Genomic DNA, 24,150 nt, shown 5'->3' on the forward strand with positions numbered 1-24,150 from the left:
AGGAGGAGGGGAGGGGAGGAGGAGGAGTTCAGATCCTGCAGCTTCTGATCAGGATGAAAGTCAAAAATAAAAACTAAAATCCAACAAAAGAGTCACTTCTTCAGGGAGGAACCTAAAAAACTAAAGAGTCAAGGTTCAGACCTCTGCTGGTCCTCCATCCGGTCCTGGACGCACTCTGTGGGACCCTGTGGGACTCTCTGGGACTCCGTGGGACTCTGTGGGACCCTGTGGGACTCTCTGGGACTCTCTGGGACTCTCTGGGACTCTCTGGGACTCTGTGGGACTCTGTGGGACTCTGTGGGACTCTGTGGGACTGAGCAGCTGTCCCTGTCCCTGTCTCTGTCCCTGAGCAGCAGGGACAGAGACAGACTGAAGGCTGCAGACACCAGCAGCTGAGAGAACTCTGGGTCCTAATGCCTCCATGTTACGTTTTAGGAACAGGTAGAGCGACTTCCTGTGGGCTCCGGGCTGGAGTCTATCCGGAGTCTATCTGGAGTTTATCCAGAGTTTATCCAGAGTTTATCTGGAGTCTATCCAGAGTTTATCTGGAGTCTATCCGGAGTCTATCTGGAGTTTATCTGGAGTTTATCCAGAGTTTATCTGGAGTCTATCTGGAGTTTATCCAGAGTTTATCTGGAGTCTATCCGGAGTTTATCCGGAGTTTATCCAGAGTCTATCCAGAGTCTATCCGGAGTTTATCCGGAGTTTATCCGGAGTCTATCCGGAGTTTATCCGGAGTTTATCCAGAGTCTATCCAGAGTCTATCCGGAGTTTATCCGGAGTTTATCCGGAGTCTAACCTCGGTTTGGTCAGAGGAGAACAGAGAGGCGTTTTAATAAATAATGAGCTCAAACAGAAGCTGCAGAACCCGAGACTCGTCTGTAACACGAGGCAGAGAAAACATCTTCCAGCTGGGAAGGGTTTTATTTTCTATTGTTTAAGGCTGAAGGAAAGATTATTATTATTATTATTATTATTATTATTATTATTATTATTGTTCCTTTAGAGGCTGAGCTGTAAAGGTGGTTTAGTTTGGATTAAAATTAATAAAATTATGATTAAAAGTTTGGTCTTCACAGATTAATAATTCATTTATTTTTATTTTAATCCCAAAACAAATTTTTACAAACTTTGATCAGAAGAAAAGTTTCAGTTGTAGAAACTAAACCTAATTTATTTTATTTTTATTCCCATGCAAATGATTTAAGCTCTACTTATTCAGGGATTTTTTAATTTATTTTTTATTAATTATCTTAAACAAATAAAAGCAGATGATTCTTTTTAACAATGAAAACTAAATATTCTTCCAAAATAATTTAAAGAAAAAACTAAAGTTTCCTTTTTGGCAGCTCTGAAGTCATTAATACTTGTCAGCAAGTTGTAGATTTAATGAACAACGACTGTAAATATTAAAGATTTATCTGTTTCGACACAAAATCAGAAATTAGTAACAGAAAAGTTAGTTTTCACATCTGATCCCAAAGAGAAGAAGATTAATCATAAATATGATGTTTTTTCTGCAGCTATTTTAAAACAGAATAATCCAGCAGCACAATGCTGACATCTAGTGGTGAAGATGTGACACTGCAGGAGGATTTTACTCTTCATCACCTGACAGCTAACCCTCCAGGTGTTTACTGTCTGCAGTTATTACAGCACAAGACTTAAAATCAGGTTTTATAAACTCAGTTAAACAATCCAACGATTTGTTTCTTAAACAGAGAAACTTTCAGTATAAAATCTCCTAAAATGATCAAAACGCCATGTTTAAAGTTTATAAAAGTGTCAGATTAAAGAGAACTAATTTCTTATGAAAGATGAGCTAAACAGTAATCACCTGTCTGTCTGTTAGCGAAATATCTCCTGAATGAGTGGGTGGAGTTTAATGAAACCAATCACAGACGCGCCTACAACTGATTAACTTCTGGACCCAATTCAAGATGGCCGCCACAGATAAAAACGGCTGGAACTGAGTCGGATGTGGAGCTGAAGTTTGGTGAGGTAGTAGCTGAGAGTCATCCTCAGCAGATCCTCCGAGTGCCGACAGACGGCTCAACCTTCTGCGCCGAGAGGCAGCGGGCTTTTATTTTGAAAATTTTATCATCAGCTGTTGTGCAGCAGGTTGAACCCAAACTGTCTGCTGCTCAGACCATCATCAGTCGACGTCAGAAAACGATCGGAGACGTTGGAGGAGCGGAGCGATAAGGTCTGAGGTTTTAAAGTGAGATCTGATGTTTCCAGGAACTTTATTTAGGTCAGGTGAACGTCCCCTGAAGAGACACGGCAGGAAGCTGTCAGAAACTTTACCTATTAGATGCTTCAGGTGATTAAACACCAGAAAGAAACAAAACACTGTGATGGTCGACAGAAAAGAATAAAAGATCTGAATTATCCAACAAAAATAACTGTTCAGTTTTTTAACTTTTTATGTGTTCGGGTCATTTTTAATTAATCTTTAATCGTTTTATTGACTTTATTAACTTCTGCTCTTTGACAATAAATTAATTTAAAATCAGTGACTTTTTGTTTTGATGTTAAATTTATAAAAACTATATTTAAAAAGGTTATTTTCAAATTAAATATCTGCTCAAAGACAACAAAACTGTATTATTGAGCCATACTGTGCCCTGCTATAATAATAATAATAATAAAATGTTTGCTCCTACCTGCTGTAATTATTTAAATAAAAATAATCTATAATCCTCGGCTTGTTAGATTTGTTTATTTATTTGTTTGTTTCTAAAAGAGTAAACAACCTTCAGGAAAAGTTGTGGAGAAAACTGAGATGTTGAAGCTCCTCGCTGCAGAGACACGAAGACAAATAAATAAATAAATAAAGTCTGTTGTCCTTCGTATCGATGGTTCCTGTGAGCAGCTGTTTGCTTCCCTCCAGAAACAGGTCGACCTTTGACCTCTCGGGTTTTATTGGGTCGGTCATGTGACTCCCTGAGGTTCGATTCAGCTTTTGTTTACGTTGAGTGCGGACCCGCGTTTCCGAACTGCACTTAAATACATAAAATGTTTCAGCGTTCAAACATGCGAGGAGTTTACAAACCTTCTGCCAGACGGGCGAGTCCAACGTCAACTGTGTCCCACACGTCTCCGTCCAACGTGTCTCCGTCCCACACGTCCCCGTCCAACACGTCTCCATCGTTCCCCTCCTTCAGTCTCTTCGGCCGTTTCTGCAGGTAAACACAGCCGGTCACTGATTAACCATTGTTATGAGAAAAGATGATCAGATCTGGAACTAAAACCAGAAAATAAAAAACAAACTGTCCCTCAGATCAGCAGCTGAAGTTCGGCTCGGATGGAAACATTTAGCTGCAGGATAATGAGGTCCTTTTAAAGGACGTCCTCTGTCCTGTAAAATGTGCTGAAATGAAATGTTGAAAAGCCTGAAAGGAGTCAGAATCTGATGACAGCTGAGGCTGTTTTCTTGTTTTTTTAGCTGAGTTTGTAAATTTAAACCTCTACAGCTCCAATTAGGGAAATACAGACTGAAGCAGTTTTTAAAAAACTGAAAACAAATGTTAATTTATAACAGCTGTAAAAACTTTAAATCGTCCCGAAGCTGACAGGAAGTTAATCAGAATATTTGACCATAAAATGTCTTAATTTCACACTTTGATAAAAACAAAAACATGCATGAGTTTTATAATTAAAAACAACAAGCTGTATTTGTTTACAGGACATATTATAACTGATTATAAATAGAAATAATTCTGAAACGCCCTCAGATGAAGGACTCAGAGTCTGAGTTGTGAAATTCGGCAGCTTTTCAGTTCCCTGAAGAAAAACAAGCTGCTGCTGATCGTTTCAGAGCAGCTTGTGGTTAAAGTTGCAACATCTTAATGTGACTCTCAGCTTCTTTTTGTTTTTTTCTCTCATCTTGAGGCTCGTGGACGAAAACCCTGTGAAACCAACCGTGACTCAGTTTTGTGTAAATCTTTCAGAAACGAGTTTTTAAAGCAGACGGCGGCAGGTTGGTGTTTCTGAAATAAAACAACTTTTAACTTTAACATTAAAAGAATCGAGAACATCCAGGTGTGATAAAAGTCTCGTCTCTAATGTTTCTGCTCAGCTCTCTGAGGTTCTGGTTCTGGACCGTTCTGCTGTGTTTGGGATCATTGTCCTGTTTGTCACATCTGACTCCAGAATCAGCCCAAACCATCAGCCCTCCACCACCGTGCTGACAGCTGCAGTGCATTCTGGGTAAACATCTGTCCTGGTTCTGCTCCAGAAGTCTGAGCTGCCATGTTGTTTTTAGAGAGAAGAGGCTTTAACCTTTGACCTTTAACCTGCTGACTGAGGCTGTAGAGTCTGAGATGGAGCTCACTGCACGGTCTGACCTTCAGGGTGAAGATCAGCAGCTGATCCTAAATGTCTCCTCTTGTGAATAATCTTCCTCTCTGTAGAACGATGGACTCCAGATAGTCTGAAAATGACCTTTGACCCTTCCCAGATGGATTCTCTGAGGTCATTGCTGATGTCTTTCCGCTCTGGCGTTGTGTTAACTCACACCTGGAGCTCCTCAGCAGCAGAACCTGCAGCTTTTCAGTTAAAACATCTGGTAGTTTTTATTTATTATTGATGTGGTGAAACTGTTGTGTGTTTTAAAGTCTCCGTCTCCGTCACGGAAACATTTCTATCTGTCGTTTTCTGTGATGGAGAGGCCTCCATCTGATCGGCGTCTGCTTCAGTAGGATGTGAAACAGACTCTTCAGTCATCTCTACCCAGTCAGGTTCACCACCTGGACCACCACCAGACTGGAAATGCTGCAGAATTTATGTAAAGGGTGAATGTGGCTTTTAAAGGTACTTTCAGCGCCAATTACATTACCCTCCAAATCCTTTTATTTTAGAGAGAACAGCAGTTCATTTCCTGCTCAGGTCTTTAACTGATCCATTAAGAAATAAGAAAGGAATGCCTGTCACCCGGAGTTTCATGCCGGAGTTTTAAAGTTTTAAAGATCTTATGATAAAAAGCTGAAACGAAGCTGCTTTCGTCTGAACTCGTAACTCCACCGAGAGTCAAACAAAAAAGATAAAAGTTTCTGTAAATTTAAAAAATCTGGACATCAAATAATCAGTTTTCCTAAAACCCGCACAGAGGTCAATGATCAAACTACAGAAAAGTTACTGAAATCTATAAACCAACCCAAAAGACGAGCAGAACTATGATTCTGGTAAAATAAGAAGTTTATTTATATGATACATTTCAATAAAAATGAGATTTATTTAAAAACAAGCATTTAAACAGCATTAATAAGTTACAGAAAATGTACAAAAAACAAAACTTCAGATCTTTTTAAACCATCCTGATGTTTAAATGAGTTTGAAAAGAGTCAATTTAATGATTTGTGTTTATTTTTATATGAAAGTCGTAACAACAGTGTGAAATAAAAGCTGCTCATGTCTTCAGTGGTTACTGAGGTGAAAGATCTCGACAGTAAGGTAGAAGCTCTCCTCAGATTTACAGACGTGTCATGGTTTCCCCTCCTGGGTTCATCTGGAGGCTGGGAACTGGAACTTGAGGGGAGCCGCCGCGTCGCTGCTGGAGTTGCTGCGATCCGGCGATGTTGGCGAGCAGGCCGAGAGCACGGTGAGGGCTGGGGAGGCGGCCGAGATGGAGGTGGAGCTCGCCGTCTGCAGGCTGACGTGGAAGCCACACGGGCAGCCCGAGTCGTGCACGAGCTGCAGCACGTCCTTCCGGAAGCGCACGCCGACCAGGGCGTACAGGATGGGGTTGAGGCAGCAGCGCGTGTACGCCAGCGTGCAGGTGATGTACTCCAGCAGCAGACCGCAGAACTGCCCCACCAGCTTCTGGGACAGCACCACGGTGTACGGCAGCTGGAAGAGCAGGAACACCAGCACCAGAACCACCATCAGCTTCAGCGTGCGCTGGCGGTGCCACTGCTTCCCTCGCCGATGGTGGTGCCCCTCCCACAACACCAAACCGATGGAAGTGTAGCACATCACCATGATGAAGAGGGACACGCAGAAGACCGCAATGATGGCTCCATTGGTGGCCATCTTGGCTTGCCCGCTCTTCTGCACGACGCAGTAAGTTTGGTTAGTTTGGTTGCTGGAAACTCCTGAAAAGAGGATTTCAGGCAGGCTGAGGAGAACCGCGACGATCCAGACCCCCACAGTGGCGACCTTCCCTGCGGTCAGGATCCGACTGCGCAGCCGCAGCATCTCCTGGGCTCGAGCCACCACCATGTAGCGGTCGACGCTGATGCAGGCGAGCAGCAGCAGCCCGCTGTACGTGTTAATGGCGTAGCACGCGCGTGTGGCTTTGCAGAGGAACTCGGAGAAGATCCAACCGAGGTGCGTGTCGGTGGCCTGCAGGGGGAGCGTGAGGAGCAGCAGGAGGTCCGCCAGCGCCAGGTGGAACAGGAAGACGTCGGTCATGGAGCGGAGCCGGAAGCGGCGGAAGAGGGCAAAGGTGGTGATCACCAGGCAGTTTCCCATGATGCCGAGCAGAAAGATGAGACAGAAGGCACACGTCTGAAACATTTTGATGACGTGCTCCTGCTGCTCGCCAGCCTCACACCAGTCAGAGGCGTCCTCTTCATCGAGATAAGAGCCGTTATCATATTCAGAGTAGTTCTGGAAGTCAGCGGTGCTGTAATCCATCGCTGCTGGGAGAAACAGAGGAAAGGCATAAATCTCTCTGTCCTGAACTGCAGAGAAGATGAACCAACGTGACCAACAGGCTCACTTTTACACCTACGACTTCCCAAAGTATTTCTTTAAGATGTGTTGGTGCTAAAGTAGCTAAAAGGAGCATAAAACAACAGATAGGAGCCAGCAGCTGAAGCAGAATTTGAAGGGATATTAATGCTGAACATTAGGATAATTTAACAGCTAAAAGAAGTAGTTTGACTCAAGCTTTAATCATTTCATCTACAAGCTGCTGCAGTTTGGGCTGAACGGCACAGCAGGCCGTGATCTGATGTGTCGATACTGAATATCATGAGTCATTTCAGGTTTCTGTCAAATGCCAAGGCGAGACGAAGTTGCGTGAGGACTTTTTATTGCTCAAAAACCTGCAAAGTTCCTATTTACTTGTGGTTTGGGTTCGTTCTGAGCAGAGCCCTTCCCCTCACATCAAGACGTCAGGAAATCGTGGCAGGTCGAAAGTCGGAGACCTGCTGCTCGGCTCCTCACTTTGAGTAAGCAGCTGTGATATTTTAGTCACAGCGAGCCGGGTTGCGTGACTCTGGCATCGGGTCGTTGGCACAGGGGAAACCGTGGGCAGCCTGCAGGGCCACAGATCAGTCAGAGTCGCGTGCTAACAGCCTTTAAAGACAGTTTCCACAATCATTTCATGTTTCAGTACGTGCCTCGGCGGCAGACAGGCAAACGATGCTTTTTATTCTTAACTTTGTTACGTAGAGGTTTGGTCCGACTTAAGGAGTTTTCCTGAAAGGTAAGAGGAAAATCTTTTGTAGATTAGAGCTCGTCTGACAGGCAGGGATCTGCAGACGGAAACGTTAAAGAATTCAGCCGGAGGAGCAACGAAATGTGAGACGGAGTGAATATTTTAGGTCTTTAAAGCGTGGACGAGCCGAGAAATTCTTTTTAAGGATGCGTCTTAAACCAACGTAGCAAATTTCATCAAAATCGATTAAAAACTCAGCTTCACGCTGCATTTCTGCAGAAGAAGCTGAAAGTTAAACGTGGTAGCTAAAAGCTAAAGGTAGCAACCTGTGCTAGCATTAGCATTAGCACAGTAAAGGAGATTTTAAAGATAAAGACGGTTCCTTAAATCCTCAGAGGGATTATTTTAATAAAAGGTTAAAAGTCAGAGCTCCGTCTCACAAACGAGCTGAAGGATTAAAACAGCTGAAAGCACGCCGGAGCTAAGGTGCTAAAATACGAAAACAGAGAATGTTGACTCAACGCTCGGCGTTTGTTGGTGTGACACTTCGAGTAATCAGGAGAAAATTAATTGTTTTTTAAGAAACTCTAAACTATCATGTTGGAATCAACAGTGTTTGCTGAAAAATTATTACAAAATTAAATTGTTCTAAGATTTTATTCTCTCAAATATAAAACATTAAAAGCACCGAACTAATAATAAAAATAAATCCTTGACGGTTCGGTTTGTGAAGGAGTCCAACACGGATCTGTTCTCAGTCCGCTCATATTTAAAAAAAACTTTTTTTTGTAGATTTCGTCGCTTTTTGTTGCTCAGATAACATTCAGGGCTGCACGCCACCAGACCTCCTTCCTCTCCGGCTCTGACTCGGTTGTCTCGTCTACCTTTGATGATTTCGAGACATCAGTCGATTTCTCGTTTCGCGCTCGTTCTGCCAAAAACATCAGTTAGATTTCTGTTCTTTCAAGTTGCACCTGCAGACCGAAACACGCAAAAATCAACTCCAAATTACAGCCTGCACCGCCGCAACTGCAGATTATTTCCCGTTTTATTAATAATAATAATAATGCTTGTTTTTTTTTAAACTATTAGTTTTTTCTCTGAATCAAATGTTAAAATTTGACACATTGTATCTGAATCTAATATTCTTAGACAAATATGCTTTTTTTGTTTATTTTTTTCTGTTCGATCACTAATAATTTCCAATAAAATGCATATTTTATATTTTGCCACGACTAAGTTAAATGATAAAATTTGGTAATCAGATGGATCATTTAAAAAAAGCTCATTTTAATTGATGTTTCCGTTTGTTTTCACGCCGCTTTGGAAATTAATCGTTTGCTTTTAATTTTGAGGATTTTAAGGAATGCAACCAAATAATCCCTTTTATTGACTTGATAGAAAGTTTGTTCCCGTTTCTGCAAACTCGACAGTAAATTTAAATCAAGCTGAAAGTGAGATCATCGTGTTGCTCGGTCTGACTCAGTTTTCGCTCCTCGTTTCTGAAAGTTTGAACCATCAACGTCGGCCGAGCAGCTTCTTATCAATATTTTTAGTTGTAGCAAACGTGGACTTTTTGCATGCAACTATAAAAGCATTTAGTTTTTTATTTTCCTTTTAAAATATCAGGGAAAAGTAAATAAATTAATTTATTTGACCCGGTAGTCGACAACAACAAAAATCCTGTGAATGAGTCATGTGTGGGCTCAGATTTGTCATGAACCACAACCACACCAATTCAAGGCTCGGCTTTGTGGATTCATGGTTGTAAAAAACTAAATTTAACGTTTAAAATCAGCTGCTGGCTGTCTGAATGTGAGGCTTTCTTTATTGGTTACAGCTGCCTTAAAATCGAACAATAAAGATCTTATCATTGGTCACAAATGTGGAGAACTTTATTCAATTTACAGAAAAAATCCTCTATTTTTAAAAATTGTGTTTTCTTATTATCCACCTTCTTGCAGAATATTTAAACTTTAAAAAAGTTTAACCGCTAGCTTCTCTCAGATGGTTATATATTAAGCTAATAAAGTAAAAACCTTCCATAGGTGAGCTTACCTGTGGTGTTGGAGGCGTTGAACATTTCCAGGTCTTCCTGCAGAAACAGCTCAGATTTGTCAACCCGGCGCTCTTTAAAAACAAGCTGTGGGCTCAGCCTCAGCCACCACGAGCCAATGAAACCGGCGCTGCTGACCTCGATGCACCCGGCGACTTTTCAGCCGACTCTTCATGCCAACCAATGGGAGCACAAACGCAACATTTTCTGCAGCGTGGTCACATGTCACACGGTGACTCTTGATTTTGAAACGCCTCACATGCTTTTTGATCTGCAGAATATCAGCAAGCAAGGATTTAATCACGGTTTCTAACAAAAAAACGTTTTTTTATAAATAGTTAATTTAACCACGCCAGAATTAGATCCAAAACATGATCTGGTACGAAAACAAGACATTAAACGTTAGAAAAGCAGTTCCGCCAGAAGTGGTTTGTTTTTACAAAGCAGTTCCTAAATTCTCTTTGGCTTCTTCTGTGGTCAGATAAGTGTTTTTAAAAGTCGGATCTACGACTAAATTAGTCAAACAGGTCTTCAGATTACAGTTATATGAAAGTAACACATTTACTCAGCTTCTCTCAGAAAGTTAACACACAAACAGAAACAGTCGTAAATATGACTAAAAATCAGATTCTGCGTGTTCGAGTGATTTCATGCTGTAAAAATCCTGTTTGACAATTTAATAATTAATGACCAAAAGGAATTAAAAGTATATATTTTTTCTTAAACCTTTTGGGTTGTGTTTAGTGGTTACTCGTCATCCAGAGCATTTATTCCACCGCAGACTGTTTGCCTTCAGTAAATAAGTTTAGAATAACTTTGGTTCACGTGTAAATATTTTATGACAGTCCTCAGACCTCATTAAAGCCTCGTGGTTTAAGATGGTGACCAGGCCCAGACCAGAGTCCGGTTCAGGAGGAAAGGTGACCTGCATGAAGGAGGAGATCAGGTGGACGACAGAGAAACGAAGGGAGGGTAATCCCCACCTGAGACGGGCAGACGGCGCCTCTCGTTTTTCTGTTAAATAGTTAAATTTGATCGACTCTTCTGAGCTCCAGCAGGACCACGGCCGACAGCAACACCAGACTCACAGTTTGAGGAACTTTAATGAGGATTACACAACATGAGAATAAATAAAGGAAAGTTGCACATGATTTTCTGACATACGGCTCTAAGACTCATGGCCTTACGGGGAATTTCCCGAAGTTTGACCTCAGTTCCAGATTTTAAACAGCCTTACGGAGCCCGGCTGGACAGCTGCAGCTTTTTACATGAAGTCCAGTTAGCGTTCACGTCTTTAATTACTGTCCAACCACATCACTGCTGCTCGCAGAGTTAAAGGGATCGTTTAAAACTCTGACTCTGACAGACGCGTTTGTTTCATCGTTTCATCTCAGGCTGGTGTGTGCACACAGATCCTCACCAGCTTTAACTGCTCTGACTTGGATCAATAACAAAAAACTAAATGAATTTGTTTGCCAAGCTGCAGGTTCAGCTGGCGGACAAACGCAGAGATAACCTGGTTGGTACCAGTTGGTTGTTCCACCCAGATGTGGTTTGATCTGTTTTTACTGGTGGCTGAACTTTGACTTCTCTGAGGTTAACGTCGTTTCGGGAGGTAACCGATTTCACCTTTAGTCACGAGCTTTCATTAAAACAACAGGACAGCAAGAGGTAACAGAAACGAGTAGTTACTCCCTGACGGTGAAACCAAACGCAGCTCCAACTTCAGACTGAGAACAGAGATTTACGACCTGATGGATACCAGCGTCCTTTCAAAATAAGATGCAATAATCAGATAATTCACGTTGAGAGAGTGACACTGTGAGCAGCCTCTGCAACAAGTGGTGACAAGAAAATGAGTAATTATCTTCACGTGCACAGCTTGTCTAACTGTATTTGAGGCTGTGCACATCATTTCATTGCCTTGTTTTAAACAAAATAACTTCTGTCAGGAAAACAAAGTTCAACAAGGTGAATTTTCACAGAATCAGGCAGTTAATTGCATCGTTGGGACCCTGTTAAGACACATCTGCAGCCTGCGGCCCGGTGCAGATGTGTCGCCCGGCTGCTGCAGAGACGGTAAAAATGAGAAACACCAGACCACACTGGCTGGTTTCCAGACCATGAGAAAAATGCACAATGGGCTGCTTTGCATCGCTTTCGCTCATGAGAACTTTTGGCATGTTGACAGCTGCGCTCGGATGTTGACAATCCTTGATCCACAGTGCGGTTAGCTTCTCATTTAATCCCTCCCCATCGTTGCTTGTTTATGTGTGTGGTTAATGCAAACTGGGTGTGAAACCGGTGACCTACTCTTCAACTTGAAAGCAACGTTTAGGCCGAACAGAAGCTGGCATCCAGCCTGCAGGCACAGAAGTGACTCGCAGAGGAAAGCCTCGATGTTAGAATCATAAAAATACTGAAAGAAAAGCATCTCCAGTCCGTGTGATGACCCGAGATCCTCACAAAGATGCTGATGCATGTAAAAGTTCATAAAATCTTTCAGAGAACTCAACTAACAGGTAAATGTAGAAACAAACAATCTCTCCAATTACATTTAGGTCAATTATGGTGCATTTATTGCTTTAAAAGTGCAGCTAAAACTACATTTATTACTTTCATTTTAACAATAACTCACATCTGCAGGTGTTTATAGTGAATTAGTGTTAAATAAAACTATAAACGTTTATATATTTGTATCAAAAAATGTAAAATTCTTCACATTAAATGACTTATTAGGAAGTCAAAACATTTAAATGGTTTAAATGTTGAATATTTGGGCCAAATTTCTGTATCACAGAGTCTGTATTTCTTACCAACATTTAATTTGTTTTTTTTTCCAAATCAACTCATTTTTCTTTTATAATTTCCTTTATATATTTTATAATTAAGGCCAGAGTTGTTATTGGGCTCTTTATTTTTTATCTCCCATCTTTCTAAAACTCGCTCATAGTTTACTCTTATTCCTTGGAAGTCTTACTGGTTTGTTTTTTTTATGACTGCACTTCATCTAAAGATCTCATTAAATCTCTTAAAGTTTGTTTTTGTCTGTAAATGTTTCTGAGGCAAGCCGGCGGAACGATCCAAGCAGATAAAAGAGGAATTTATTCATTTTATTTATTTACTTTTTGTTTTTAATCTACCTTAAAAAGCAAATATCACACTGAGTTTAAATTTAAAAACCCCACGCCGTCGGTTTATTAGTCATTTTACGAGGCCCAAACCTCGTAACAGCTGACAGAACCACCGGCGCTCCGCTGAGCCACCGTTCAGGATCTGGGACGGTCCGAGCGCTGCGATCCTCAACATCCAGACACAAAAACAGCAAACGAGTAAAACTCAGACACACTGCAGCTGTTATAGTACAAGTACACACATCTCTGAGTGTACAAGTATTACTTCTTAGTACCATCTGAACTCTCTGCTCCCCGTTTGTTACGTGTTGTTTGTTTCTCTGCTCCCCGTTTGTTACGTGTTGTTTGTTTCTCCGTGTGTGTGTGTGTGTGTGTGTCTGATTCTGAGCCGCCCTCTTCTCCTCCGATGAGCCGTCAGATTATCTCAAACTAAACCAAACAACAACAACAACAAAAAGAGGAAACACTAAATGTTAGTTTTAGTAAACACGATTCTTAATTTGCATTTTGTTTGATTTTTTTCCTGATAAAAGCAGAAATGAAACTAAACTTTAGAAATTATTGATTCATCTGAATTTTTTATTTTACTAATTATTTAATCATTAAGGACTAATGTATTATCTTTAGGTTAAATGTAGGAAAAGTTGGAATTTCTGACAATTAAAAATCTATTTTTCCCAGAAAACAAAACAATCATTTAGAAACAGATAATAATAATAATAATATTATTATGTTTGATGTATGATTCTGCTCTCGTCTTTTAAAGCATTTAATAAATTCAGTTATTTCAAAAACACTAAAAGTTCACTGTAACTTATAATTATGTGAATCTTTATTAAATAATTGTTTTCCCTTTCTGATAACTGTGCAGCTTTTTGCATTTTTGTTTGTTTGAAGCTCAGATTCTTTGTTTTTGTCCAACAGATGTTCGAGAAACAAAACCGTGTACTTTTACCACCACAAAAGGTAAAAGTACACGAGAAGGAAGGAAACGAACAGCAGAGCAGTGAAGCGTTTAATAAAAAGACAATTTCTGAGTGAATATCAGCAAAAAAAAAAAAAAAAAACAGGCTGGAAACGGTAAACGAGCTGCGTTCATGAAACCCTCGTTATTATCAAACAGCTGCTGCTTTAAATTTAAAGTTCATTGCTGTAGAAATCAGTTTCCACACGTAACACCCTGAAAAAGCTAAAGTCTTCGGTGTTTTCTGAAAAGTCTGCAGGAGAAGAAGGTCGAGCAGAAAGCGATGATTAAAGAGAAGCAGAAGGTGTGAAACTGAGGGGAAGCAGGCTTCTGGTCGTTTCAAACTTTTCCTGAACAGCTGCTCGGAGGATCAGTTCTACTCTCAGCTACTATCACACCAACATTTAACTCAATATCTGCAAATCTGACTGAGCTGCAACCATCTATGTTTGCTGTATTTGCTGTGGCGGCCATCTTGAAGTCATGTTTCCTTTCAGACGGTTTAAATTAAATCTGCTCAGAGATTTTTAAACAGAACTAAAATCTGAATTAAATCAACTTTCATCCTAAAATTCGTTTTTCTCCTCACCTCTAAAATTAAACATGACTTCACTTTATTATGAAAGGAACAGCTTTTATTTTGCAGCTGAAGCGTGAGGTGTGTGTGTGTGTGTGTGTGTGTGTGTGTGGTTTATTTGATGTGTTGGCGGATTGTAGACGGGCTGTTTCTGAACCCTGAAGTGTGAGTCAATCAACTCTTCTGTTCGCTTTAAGGTATTAAAGTGACACAGAAACACGACCGACAGGATTCAGCTCACGAGACGATCGAGGTTCTACACCGAACCGGACCGAACCAATCAGAACCCGACACACCGAGCTCCTGAGTCACTAAATGATTCAACAAACGCTGAAAGGTTCAGTTTCTGCTCTTACTGATCAGGAACATTCAGAGAAGCCAGACGTAAAATCAGGATTTATATGAGGAGTTTGTTAAAAAGCACAGAAGAAGAAGAGGAGGAGGAAGAGGAGGAGAGAGCCCTCTTTGACTCAGGACTGAAAATACTCATTTCCTCCACATCCCTCTTAAAAAAATACAAAAACAAAACCACTGAACTTCTTCTCTGCAGCTGAAACCATCGATAAATAAAACAAACAGCAGGCTACCGTCTTCATCCCGCCGTGGATTATAAACGATAAAAGAAACTTTTCCTTTTTTATAAAAATACATCGTTAACAGTTATTACCTGCGTGTTTTAAAAGTGTGTGTGCAGCTGTAAGGTTTATGTTTGATTTTTGTTGCAGGCTGCTGGAAGAACTCACTGACGACGGACACGACAAAGATTTTACTTTGGAAACAAAGAGGTCAAAGGTCAACAAATCCCGATAACGAGGCTGTCATCAGACCGCCACGCCTGCAGTAACGGGATCCTCAAACACCTGAACCACATGAAACCAAACAGTGTCTAATCGTCTGTCGACACGCAGCAAAACAAAACGCCAGAAATCGTCTTCCTGTCTCGCAGGCTGAGGAGAAAATAGACCATCACAAAAAGCTTTAACATCCTGCAGAACAGGAAGTTATTGTTTTCATCTCAGGCTGCCTCTTAGCGCAGTCAGAACCATAAACACGCACATCAGAGCACATTTTAATCCAAAACTGACAGCTTCGTTTAACCCAGAACAGAAACCATCTGAGAGTTTTTCTTTCTCTCCTGGTTCTGGTCCAGTCCCGATCCAGAGATCTGCTTTCACTGATAACCCCGAGGAGGAAATCCCTGAAGTTATCAGCAGAGGAACAGGAAGCTGCCTGCGCCGCTCGCTTTCAACAACATCAGAACAATCCCGCCAGGACTGCAGCGCTGAAAGATGAGGCCCCGGTCTGTTAGCAAAATATCTCACCGACCACCAGAGAGTTCAAGGAAACCTTCAGAACGTGATGACTGGATCTACATCCATGATGGTCGTCACAGCTAGATAACAGCTGTGAGTCGCTTCATTTGACTAATATGGAGCTAAAGTTTGGTGTGGTAGTAGCTGAGAGTCCTCCACAGCAGGAGGATCTTCGTTTCAGTGAAAGGAGGCGGCTGGCAGTCAGAACGTCTCGTTTTTTACTGCACACCTCAGAGAAGACGGGAAGAAGTCGGTTCGAGGTCAGGTGGTCGTCGGGTGTGCTTTTTCCCACGTTTCAATCAGATCAGAGCTCCCGGAGGCTCCTCCCTCCTCCAGCAAGCTCCTCCCTCCCCAGGGAGGCCCCTCCCTCCTCCAGAAAGCTCCTCCCTCCTGCGGCGTTAAAACGTCTCAGCTCTCCTGTCCTCGTACAGATGTTTGCTTCCCTCGCCGTGACCAGACAAGTTTATTAAACCGACTGAGACAGAACTCGCCGTTTGACTGAATGATAGCGAGCAATCAAAGGGGGCGTGTCCCGACGCCGCCCGGCCCGAGGAGCACTCCTCCCGGCCTCCACAGCCCAGAAGAGCCGCCCCTGTCTCTGCGGTCTTTAAGCTCAGAGGTTTCTGAGTTTTGCTGGATCAGCTGTAAAGACGGCTGGATTTTCTAACAGCAGAAGCAAAAATGGCTCCATTACAGCTCATAGCCACGCCCACAACGACTTCTGACCAATCACAGGACACTTGGAGCTGGGAGGAACAGTTCGGCCCGGGCCTCGAGAACAAAATAATGAGAGCCGCCTTCCTGCCTCCTCCTGGAGTCTGACAGCAGCTTGATGGTGAAATTCACACCTGGATACAAGCAAACAGGTGAAACCAGCACCTCCCACCTCCGTCTGAAACGTGGTTCGACAAGCAGGAACCGTAAACACTGTGGTCTTCTTCTGCACCACAAATACCAAATATAAGACGAGTTCAGTAAACAGCTCCTTCAGAGACGTCACCAGTTTCCACACAGCTTCTCAAAATATTCAAGAGTCGCTTCCATTTTCAGCCAAGATCAGAATTTAATTAAATCACTTTGTTTGTTTTTTAGTCCAGCTTATGATGGTTAAATCAGCTGATATTAGAGACTCATATCTGTTAAAACTTAACTACCGAGAGGGAAAATGAAGCTGCACCAGTTAGGTTTTTAAAGTTAAAAATAATTTATAAAATAGTGTTCTAGGTATACAAGTACTTCTAACTAAATTTTTTAATCTTAATTTAACAACCTTTAGATTTAGTTAAATTAAAAACACATATTGGCAATAAATGATTGAATAACTGAGACCCTTAGTCCACCTCGGGGGAATTAACTGGTTGAAGGTTGAAAGCAGCATTTAGAGCATCACAGTATGAGAATAATGCATTTACAGAAAATTAAAATTAATGAGTACCGTTTTCAGCATCTAACTCGTCGATTTCATCCATTCAGGTATCAAAACGTTCAGCTCGTTCAGGAGAAGGGTGCTATGACTTTTGGTATTGATATCTTTTAGGTTTTTTAAAATATTAAAAGGTTTTTCAGCATTTTTTTCCCCTCATTGAAATACATTGAAATTCTGTTTTCAACTGTTAAATCTTCCTGCTGTTTAAAAGAAAAACTACTTTAACAAACTTCCACCTAGAAACACCGTTCAAGGTTTGAAGAAAACACAAGACATTCAGCTTTTTGATATCTTGTCTAGTTTTTTATAATCTCAGTTTAAAAAAGGTGAAAACTTTTGCTGTGCTGATTTGTGACATCTGATTGATTGTTTCTGCTGTTTTTAAGGTTTATTTTTAGGTTCTGTTCTGCTTTTTGGGATGTTTTTAAGGATTGTTCTGCTGTTTTTAGGGACTGTTTCTGCTGTTTTTAAGGATTTTTCTGCTGTTTTTAAGGTTTTTTTCTGCCTACTATGAGCCTCCTCAGCAACTTTCAAAGTCACTGAACTATTTTTATCTACAGCTTTAACTGTTCAAAATCAACTTGCATTGACATTTCTGCGATTTAAACATTTCGGGACAGTTTCAGCAGCTTTTAACTGAATCATTCACAGGAAATGTAATTTCTCTGCTTTCCTTCAGTCTGGGAGCAGAAATCAGCTCAGTTTTTAAAACTCAACCTGCAGGAATGATCCCTAACAAATAAAACCACAGGAAGATTATTATATAAAATAAACTGGTGTTTTCTCTTCATGTTTCGGCTCTTTCCTGGACTCTTTTTAGCAGCAGAGCCTGAATCGACTCCTCCACGTGAGCGGAGCTGAGATAAAGAGGGCCGGGCTTCTTTCTGAGCCCATAAAGACGTCCGGTTCTGGTCCCTCAGAGGTTCCTGCTGCTCTCCGTCCACCATGACCATCTACCTGCTCCTTCCTGCGCTCGTCCTCGGTGGGTTTCTGACTCTAAGGGATTTATTTTTAAATCTTTTCTTCCACGTTTAAGATTAAATCAAACATCCAGGATCTGCGTCTGTCTGCAGGTTCAGTGGCGTCACAATCAGCCGGAACCACAGAGCGAAGGTTGGACGACGTTCTGAACCAAACTTTCACCGTTTTCCCAACTAAACACAGTAAGATCCTTTTTTTATTCCAGGTAAAAAAAAAAAATGTTATTTATTCTACAGCAGCTCGGTAAAAAAAAGAAACAGTTAAAGTCCAAGAAGAAATCTATTTTTATCCAACAACATTAGGACTTTTTAAATTAAGTTTTCATTTATTTATTTGATAAGTTAAGTTGTTTCTGTATCAAATGTTCAAATTGTTATTTTAACCTTAAAATTAGGACTAAAACTATTTAAACTGAGTAATTATCTGAGAGCAAACTTCCAATCTGATAAATGTTTAAATATTCAGGTTTGATGTAAAACATTTTGTATCAGATAATTTGATAATGAAATAAAATAATCATGTTTTATTAAAATATTTAATAAGATTTAAGTCAAAGAAAAACAAGTCAGGAGTTTTATTTAAGGAATGCCTATCACCCGCCGTTTTAGTCAAACCTTAAAGATAATTTCATCAGTACGCGTTCAGGATGACTTTCATTAACAGCTGTTCAGGAGATATTTTGCTAACAGGATTAATTCAGTTTTAAGATGAATTAAAGTTGAAGAAAATGCTCAAATTTTAGCTCGATATCTATAAATGTGACTGAGTTTTAAGTTTTCTTTTTGTCTTTTTTGTTCAGTTGGCTGTGGCGGCCATCTTAAATCAGGCTGACATCCAATAATAACAGAGTGTGAGAAAAATGAAAATACTAACAGACTGTTTGAGATTTAAACAAAACAAGTTTGGAGTTTTAACCAGATTATAGATTATTGTTGTGAACAAAAAGATAAGACTCATTTTATCTGAAACAAACTTGTTACAATTTGAAATATTTGACTCTTATTTTCCCAGAAGCTGTTGAGTAAAATGACCCGACTTGTTGCTCCGCAGGTCCAACAGAACCAAACAACCAGACGTCCTTTCTGCACAGAGATGAGACGGCAGAACCTGAAGAACTGAACTGGAACCGAAGCTCTGCGGTTATCACAGAGGATGACGGTGAGTAAAAACAAACTAACTCAGACGGTGCATCTGCAGCCGAGTGTCAGCTTTAATCACATCTCCTGCAGAGAGCTTCCAGGAGCAGGAGAGCGAGTTTCCTCACAGACTCTGCAGACGGGACCTGCTGGTGCCGCTCAGAAACATCTACTGTGGAGAACCCTTTCACGCAGAGATGCAGAAAATCCCCCCTGAAGACCGGTGTGTCCTGGAGAACGTCATCAGGTAACGGAGTCCAACCTCCTCCACCCGAGTTCAGGAGGACTCTCAGCTACTGCAGCTCCACACCCGACAGAGTTACAGACAGTTTTCTGTCTGCTACGCTCAGTTAGCTGCCAGGAAAATCTGTCTCGTTGTTTCCTGATGTTTTACTAACAGACAAACACAGATGAGAGGACTGACTCACAAAATAAAAATGTAAGAATTTAAAGAGATAAAACCAAAGACTCAACTTCTCCAACCTCCTCCTGACTGCAGCAGGAAACTCTGAACGTTTAAACACAAATAAATGTTCTTTAAAACCGAATAATCCAACTTTCCTGATGAAAGAAAACGGAAATTTTATCATTTTGTGTAAAATAACTGATTATTTGTTTAAAAACATCCCAAAGTCTTTAATCTTTTAACTTTTTAAACTAAATTAAAGTCAACTTTACGTTAATCTAAACCATACTTCAAACTCCCAGCACGTCAAATTCTCATCTGACACTAAAAGAATTGTGTTAGCGAATAAAACAAAAACATAAGATTCATCTCATGCTCCTTATGAGCCCACCAGCCTCAGGAGGTCAAAGGTCACTCTGAGACAGGTGTAGCTCACCTGACACTGAGGAAAACTGTTTATTTGCCAGCTGTGGCTGGCAGCAAAGACATTCACCGGAGCAGAGCTACAGGAGGACTCATCTTATCATTTATCTGTGGTGTTTGTTTGTTTGTTTGTTTGTTTTCTCTGAATCAACATTTGAACATGTGGCAGTCTGATTCCTGCTCAGTGGATTATATTTGACTGTCTGATGAAGACATGGACAAATATCAGCTTAAAAAAAACAAGAAATAAGCTCCATAAATGCGAAATACCATAGAGGTGAGAAGAGAGCCGTGCGCATGCGCTGTAGGATTTTAAGTCAACTTCCTGTTTTTGTTAACTTTAACGGAAACAGGAGCTGACGCCATCTGTTAACCAATCTTTATTTATCTTTAGATTAAATCAGGTCATAAACAGCTTTAAATTTAATCCCAGAAGTTTGGAGTTTTAAAAATAAAAACCTCAACAGGAAATTCCTCCAACTAAAGAGACAACATGGGGAAAAACTTTAAGATGGTAGAAAAGAGAGAGAAAGAAAAAAAACAACACATCTTACCTTAAAGTTGTCTTTCCTGTTAACGAGCCTAGCCGAACTGGTCCGGTCCAAATCCGTGTCTTTTTAAATAAAATCCTTTAGTTTGTTGGTATTTGTCCTCTTCCCGTTTAACTAACCTGTTAGCAAAACGAAGCCAAACTCGACTGTTCCTCTCACTAAAACATATTTTGTTCAAAGAACTATCTCTAAATTAAATTAAAATCCTTTTCTTTTAAGGAAAAAATCCGTTCAGAGCTTCACATCAGCGCGACAGGAACCGACGACAAGTTTGATTAATCTGATTAATTAGCTTCACCTGGTGTCCCGTCAGTGACGCCGAGCTGCAGTACCCTTTCTGTCCACATGGCGATTTCCATTATAAGCCTTTAGAATCCAGGGGGGGCGCTGTTTCACCATCTGAGGAAACAAACAAAAACTGCTCAAAACGCCAACATTGTTGAAAAATAACGTTTTATTTTTTTTCTGTTTTTTAAAACTGTTAACATTGTGGTTTAAAACAACCTAATTTTTAAAGAGCCTATATCAATTTAATCTATAAATCTCTTTATAAACAAAAGTTGCACCAATGAAAGAAAAAAGCAAACAAAGGCAATAAAACAACATATTTTACAAAAACTTTAACACAAACATGTAAAAATAAATAATATAAATTAAAGCTTGTATAATACTAAGAAAAAATGTCCTCCAAAACGTACAGGGTAACATGTTTATACATTTTTAGGTGATAACAAATTATTTATCTTATATAAAAATAATAATTTGTAGTAACAGTGGCTCTCTGATCGATCTTTATGAACTCATTATTCAAACACTGCTCCCCCAAACATCTGTTTGAGTCATAAACAGAATTTTTAATCCATAAAAAACAATTAGATGTCTCTAAAATAAAAAAGACTGTTATAAGACAGAACATAACAGAATTTTATTTGATTCCAAAATATTTTTACTCGCATACAAAACCCTGAAACTTTAAATTAAGTGGTCATATTTTAGAAACTGCTGATTTAATGTGAATCTGCAGGTTATTCTTACAGATTTGTTTAAAGTGAAAAAGCAGTTTTGTTTTTCACGTTACCCAGAAACCAGTGAAGGTTTCAGAATGTCCGGAACAACAACAGTGAACCCTCCGGGGAAATATCCATCATCAGAACCGGGTCTGAGCCGGTTCCTCCCCACCCCTCAGCCTCAGTCATCTGCTGTGTTTACGTTCAGGCAGGAAGTAGTTCAACCGCACCAGTTTTACTCGTTTGTTGAGCCACAACATTTTAGAGCTTCAGGGTTTCAGTTTCAGAAAATCTGCGTTTCCTTGTGAAGTTTGATCGATTCGGTTCAAAACCTGCAGCTGTTGTTGTTTTAACTCTCGACTCACTGATTTAATCCTGAAACCAAGTCCTAAACAAGCTTTTCAGGCTCTGGAATAACTGTTATTGTCCTCATCGAATCATGTAGTTTAAATATAAGGTTAAATGCTTTTTACTATTTAAAGCTGCTGCAGTTTTCTCTATAAAATGAGAACTAATTAAAAAATTTAAAAACAACTGGAAACTTGTTTTTCATGTAAACAAATTGTCCTGGCTCTGATACAAACACTACATATCTGTTTTAATATTTGAGACTTATTTAAATTCAGCTCAATTTAAAATTCACTGTTCCATTCTCTGTGTTTTGGCTTTTTAATTTCCATTTGTCTGATATTCTTGTGTAATATTTTTAAATAATGTTCTGCCCCTCACATACCCGCCGTACTTTATGTTTGATGCAACCTTAATACTGAAAAAAGTTGGAACGTTGTGTAAAATGTAAATAAAAACAGAGTGCGAATAATCTCCTAAACCCTGATTTTATTCAGAGGGGAACACAGTAAACATGTCAAATGTTTCAACTGAGAAATGTCACCATTTTAAGGAAACAATAAGGTTCAGGAGGAACAAAAGGCTGTAAGAATAAGTGGTGCATATAAGAAACATCTGGAGGAGCATTTAGTAACAGATTAGGTTAATTCTCTGCAGGTAAAAAGAGCTTTTAGAGGCTGAAGATGGGCAGAGGGTCACAAGCTGACAGGAAGTGTCTGAGAACAGAGGAACACTTTCAGAATAAAGTTCCTGAATCAAAGACTCTGAATCTCCATCATCAACAGATGTGAAGAATCTGTAGAAACCTCTGAGGTCAAAGGTCAAGGCTGGTTCTGGTTCTGTAAACACAGTTCACCGTGCTGCTTAAAGCTCTATCAGGCAAAGAAGAAGCCAGATGTGAACAGATGTGTCTCCTCTGGACCAAAGAGGAGAACTGTTCTGAGGTCAGCCTGCCTCTCTGATGGTATGGGGGTGCATTAGTGACTCAGGTTTTAGAACAACATCTGCTCCCATCCAGGACTGTTGAACAGACAGAATGGGACAGCCTCAGGTCCAGATGTTTACAGACTGATGGCAGAAGAAGAGGAGAAACATCTGGAACATCTGTTTTTAAATGTGTTGCCATAATAACTATAATGAACTTATTTTTTCTAAAACACTGCACAGTTTCTTAGTTTAAGCATTTGATTTTACTGCGGCTCATTCTAAACCAGATCAGAGTTCATGAGATTTACAGATCATCACATTTTGATTTTATTTACATTTTAAAGAACTTTGTCAGAAATGGACTTTTAGTTTTAAACAAAGCTGCAAAGAAGCAACTCGGGTTTTTATATTTTAACAATCTGACCTCCATTAGAACTGTCATTTAAGAGACTTAAACTAATTATTAATCAAATACTGATTTCTCTCCTCCTGCAGACCGTATAATGACCTGACTGTCTGTTTGGAGATTCTGACCTCTCAGATTGAATGCTATTACCCAAACCCTGACACTGAAGACTTCTTCCTCGACATCCACTCCAGCTACTTCCACAACTGCACCGAGGAAGAGGAGGCTCAGGCTGAAGATGCTCCTACCAGCCTGGTGGTGGCGCTCACCATCATCCCTGTGAGCTTCATCCCAGTCCTGGTTTATCTGTCTGTCAGGAAAAGTTAAATGAAATCTCCTAGAGAACATGGATGAAACGATGTGCTGTTAGAATAAACTCTATAATAATAAACTTTTACTCTATAACCATAAAAAGGAATGAGCCAAAGTCCTGAAAAGTCTCAGAGGAGACAAACAGGAAGAAAACACAAATAATTTATTTCACATTTTATCTTAAACAGTAAATTTGGAGAATATTTAAATGATTTTTCTGCTGACCACTGGAGGGCGCTCATGTGCCAACACTGCTGCATGAAACCACAGATTTAAAACCAGGAAAGTGTTGCTATGTTTGATTTTCTTTGAACAAGATAAAGAGCATTACAGTTATATTATATACATATAAATATATACTTTTAAGTTTAAATGTATTAAACTGACAGACCTGCATATTCAGCGTTCTGCTTTAAAACAAAACAAAATAATTCATTTTGTTCTCAAACATTAAAGGAAAAATTCAGGATCTGATTTTATTTGACTTTCTTGCTTATTTTTTTTCTGTTTTTAAGAAAATCTCTGCAACAAGATCAGAGAAAGTTAAACAACTGTTTTAATATTTGCAGATGTTTGTCAGGAAATAAAAACAAACTCTTTGCTTTAACCTACTTGAGCTAAATGAACAAAACTAAATATGCCTAAATAAAGGTTTTATTGGCAGAACTTTTTAAGTTTTTTGTTTTTCCAGAACTAATTCATGTTTAGTTTTTGTGATTCAGGAAGCAAAACGTCTCCACAGCTTTTATAAAACAAATGCATTTAAGAGTTTTTCCTAAAATAAAGTAAATAAAGA

The 24,150-nt window shown here is 39.9% G+C and overlaps 2 protein-coding genes across 7 annotated transcripts; one reads left to right on the forward strand and one right to left on the reverse strand.

The window, feature by feature from the left end:
• Positions 1 to 5,190: 5,190 nt before the first annotated feature.
• On the reverse strand, positions 5,191 to 20,546 carry ccr10 (chemokine (C-C motif) receptor 10). Of its 5 annotated transcripts, none has more exons than XM_025011094.2 (3): positions 20,358 to 20,546; positions 9,446 to 9,714; positions 5,192 to 6,644 (listed from the first exon to the last, which is right to left on the reverse strand). In XM_025011094.2, the coding sequence occupies exons 2-3, from the start codon at positions 9,468 to 9,470 to the stop codon at positions 5,506 to 5,508; spliced, it is 1,164 nt and encodes a 387-aa protein (XP_024866862.1). In that variant the 5' UTR covers positions 9,471 to 9,714; positions 20,358 to 20,546; the 3' UTR covers positions 5,192 to 5,505. The 5 variants fall into 5 exon arrangements, with proteins under 5 accessions (XP_037836605.1, XP_024866862.1, XP_024866864.1 ...); XM_017438076.3 differs by having other exon boundaries at positions 5,193 to 6,641; XM_037980677.1 differs by lacking the exon at positions 20,358 to 20,546 and having other exon boundaries at positions 5,191 to 6,644; positions 9,446 to 9,599.
• LOC108248989 lies at positions 14,795 to 24,150 on the forward strand. Of its 2 annotated transcripts, XM_037980678.1 has the most exons (6): positions 14,795 to 16,297; positions 17,678 to 17,839; positions 17,931 to 18,020; positions 18,889 to 18,996; positions 19,068 to 19,221; positions 23,132 to 24,150. In XM_037980678.1, the coding sequence occupies exons 2-6, from the start codon at positions 17,803 to 17,805 to the stop codon at positions 23,367 to 23,369; spliced, it is 627 nt and encodes a 208-aa protein (XP_037836606.1). In that variant the 5' UTR covers positions 14,795 to 16,297; positions 17,678 to 17,802; the 3' UTR covers positions 23,370 to 24,150. The 2 variants fall into 2 exon arrangements, with proteins under 2 accessions (XP_037836606.1, XP_017293566.1); XM_017438077.3 differs by lacking the exon at positions 14,795 to 16,297 and having other exon boundaries at positions 17,317 to 17,839.

This window comes from Kryptolebias marmoratus, linkage group LG17, assembly GCF_001649575.2.
Source record: "Kryptolebias marmoratus isolate JLee-2015 linkage group LG17, ASM164957v2, whole genome shotgun sequence".
Lineage (NCBI taxonomy): Eukaryota > Metazoa > Chordata > Actinopteri > Cyprinodontiformes > Rivulidae > Kryptolebias > Kryptolebias marmoratus.

Excerpts from the sequence above, each read along its gene's own strand:
- ccr10 (XM_037980677.1), bottom strand. The coding sequence starts at position 9,470 with ATGTTCAACGCCTCCAACACCACAG. Across the intron at positions 6,645-9,445 it reads CAACGCCTCCAACACCACAG|CAGCGATGGATTACAGCACC; the intron begins GTAAGCTCACCT and ends TGTTTCTCCCAG.
- LOC108248989 (XM_037980678.1), top strand. The coding sequence starts at position 17,803 with ATGACCATCTACCTGCTCCTTCCTGCGCTCGTCCTCG. Across the intron at positions 17,840-17,930 it reads CCTTCCTGCGCTCGTCCTCG|GTTCAGTGGCGTCACAATCA; the intron begins GTGGGTTTCTGA and ends GTCTGTCTGCAG. Across the intron at positions 18,997-19,067 it reads GGTTATCACAGAGGATGACG|AGAGCTTCCAGGAGCAGGAG; the intron begins GTGAGTAAAAAC and ends CATCTCCTGCAG.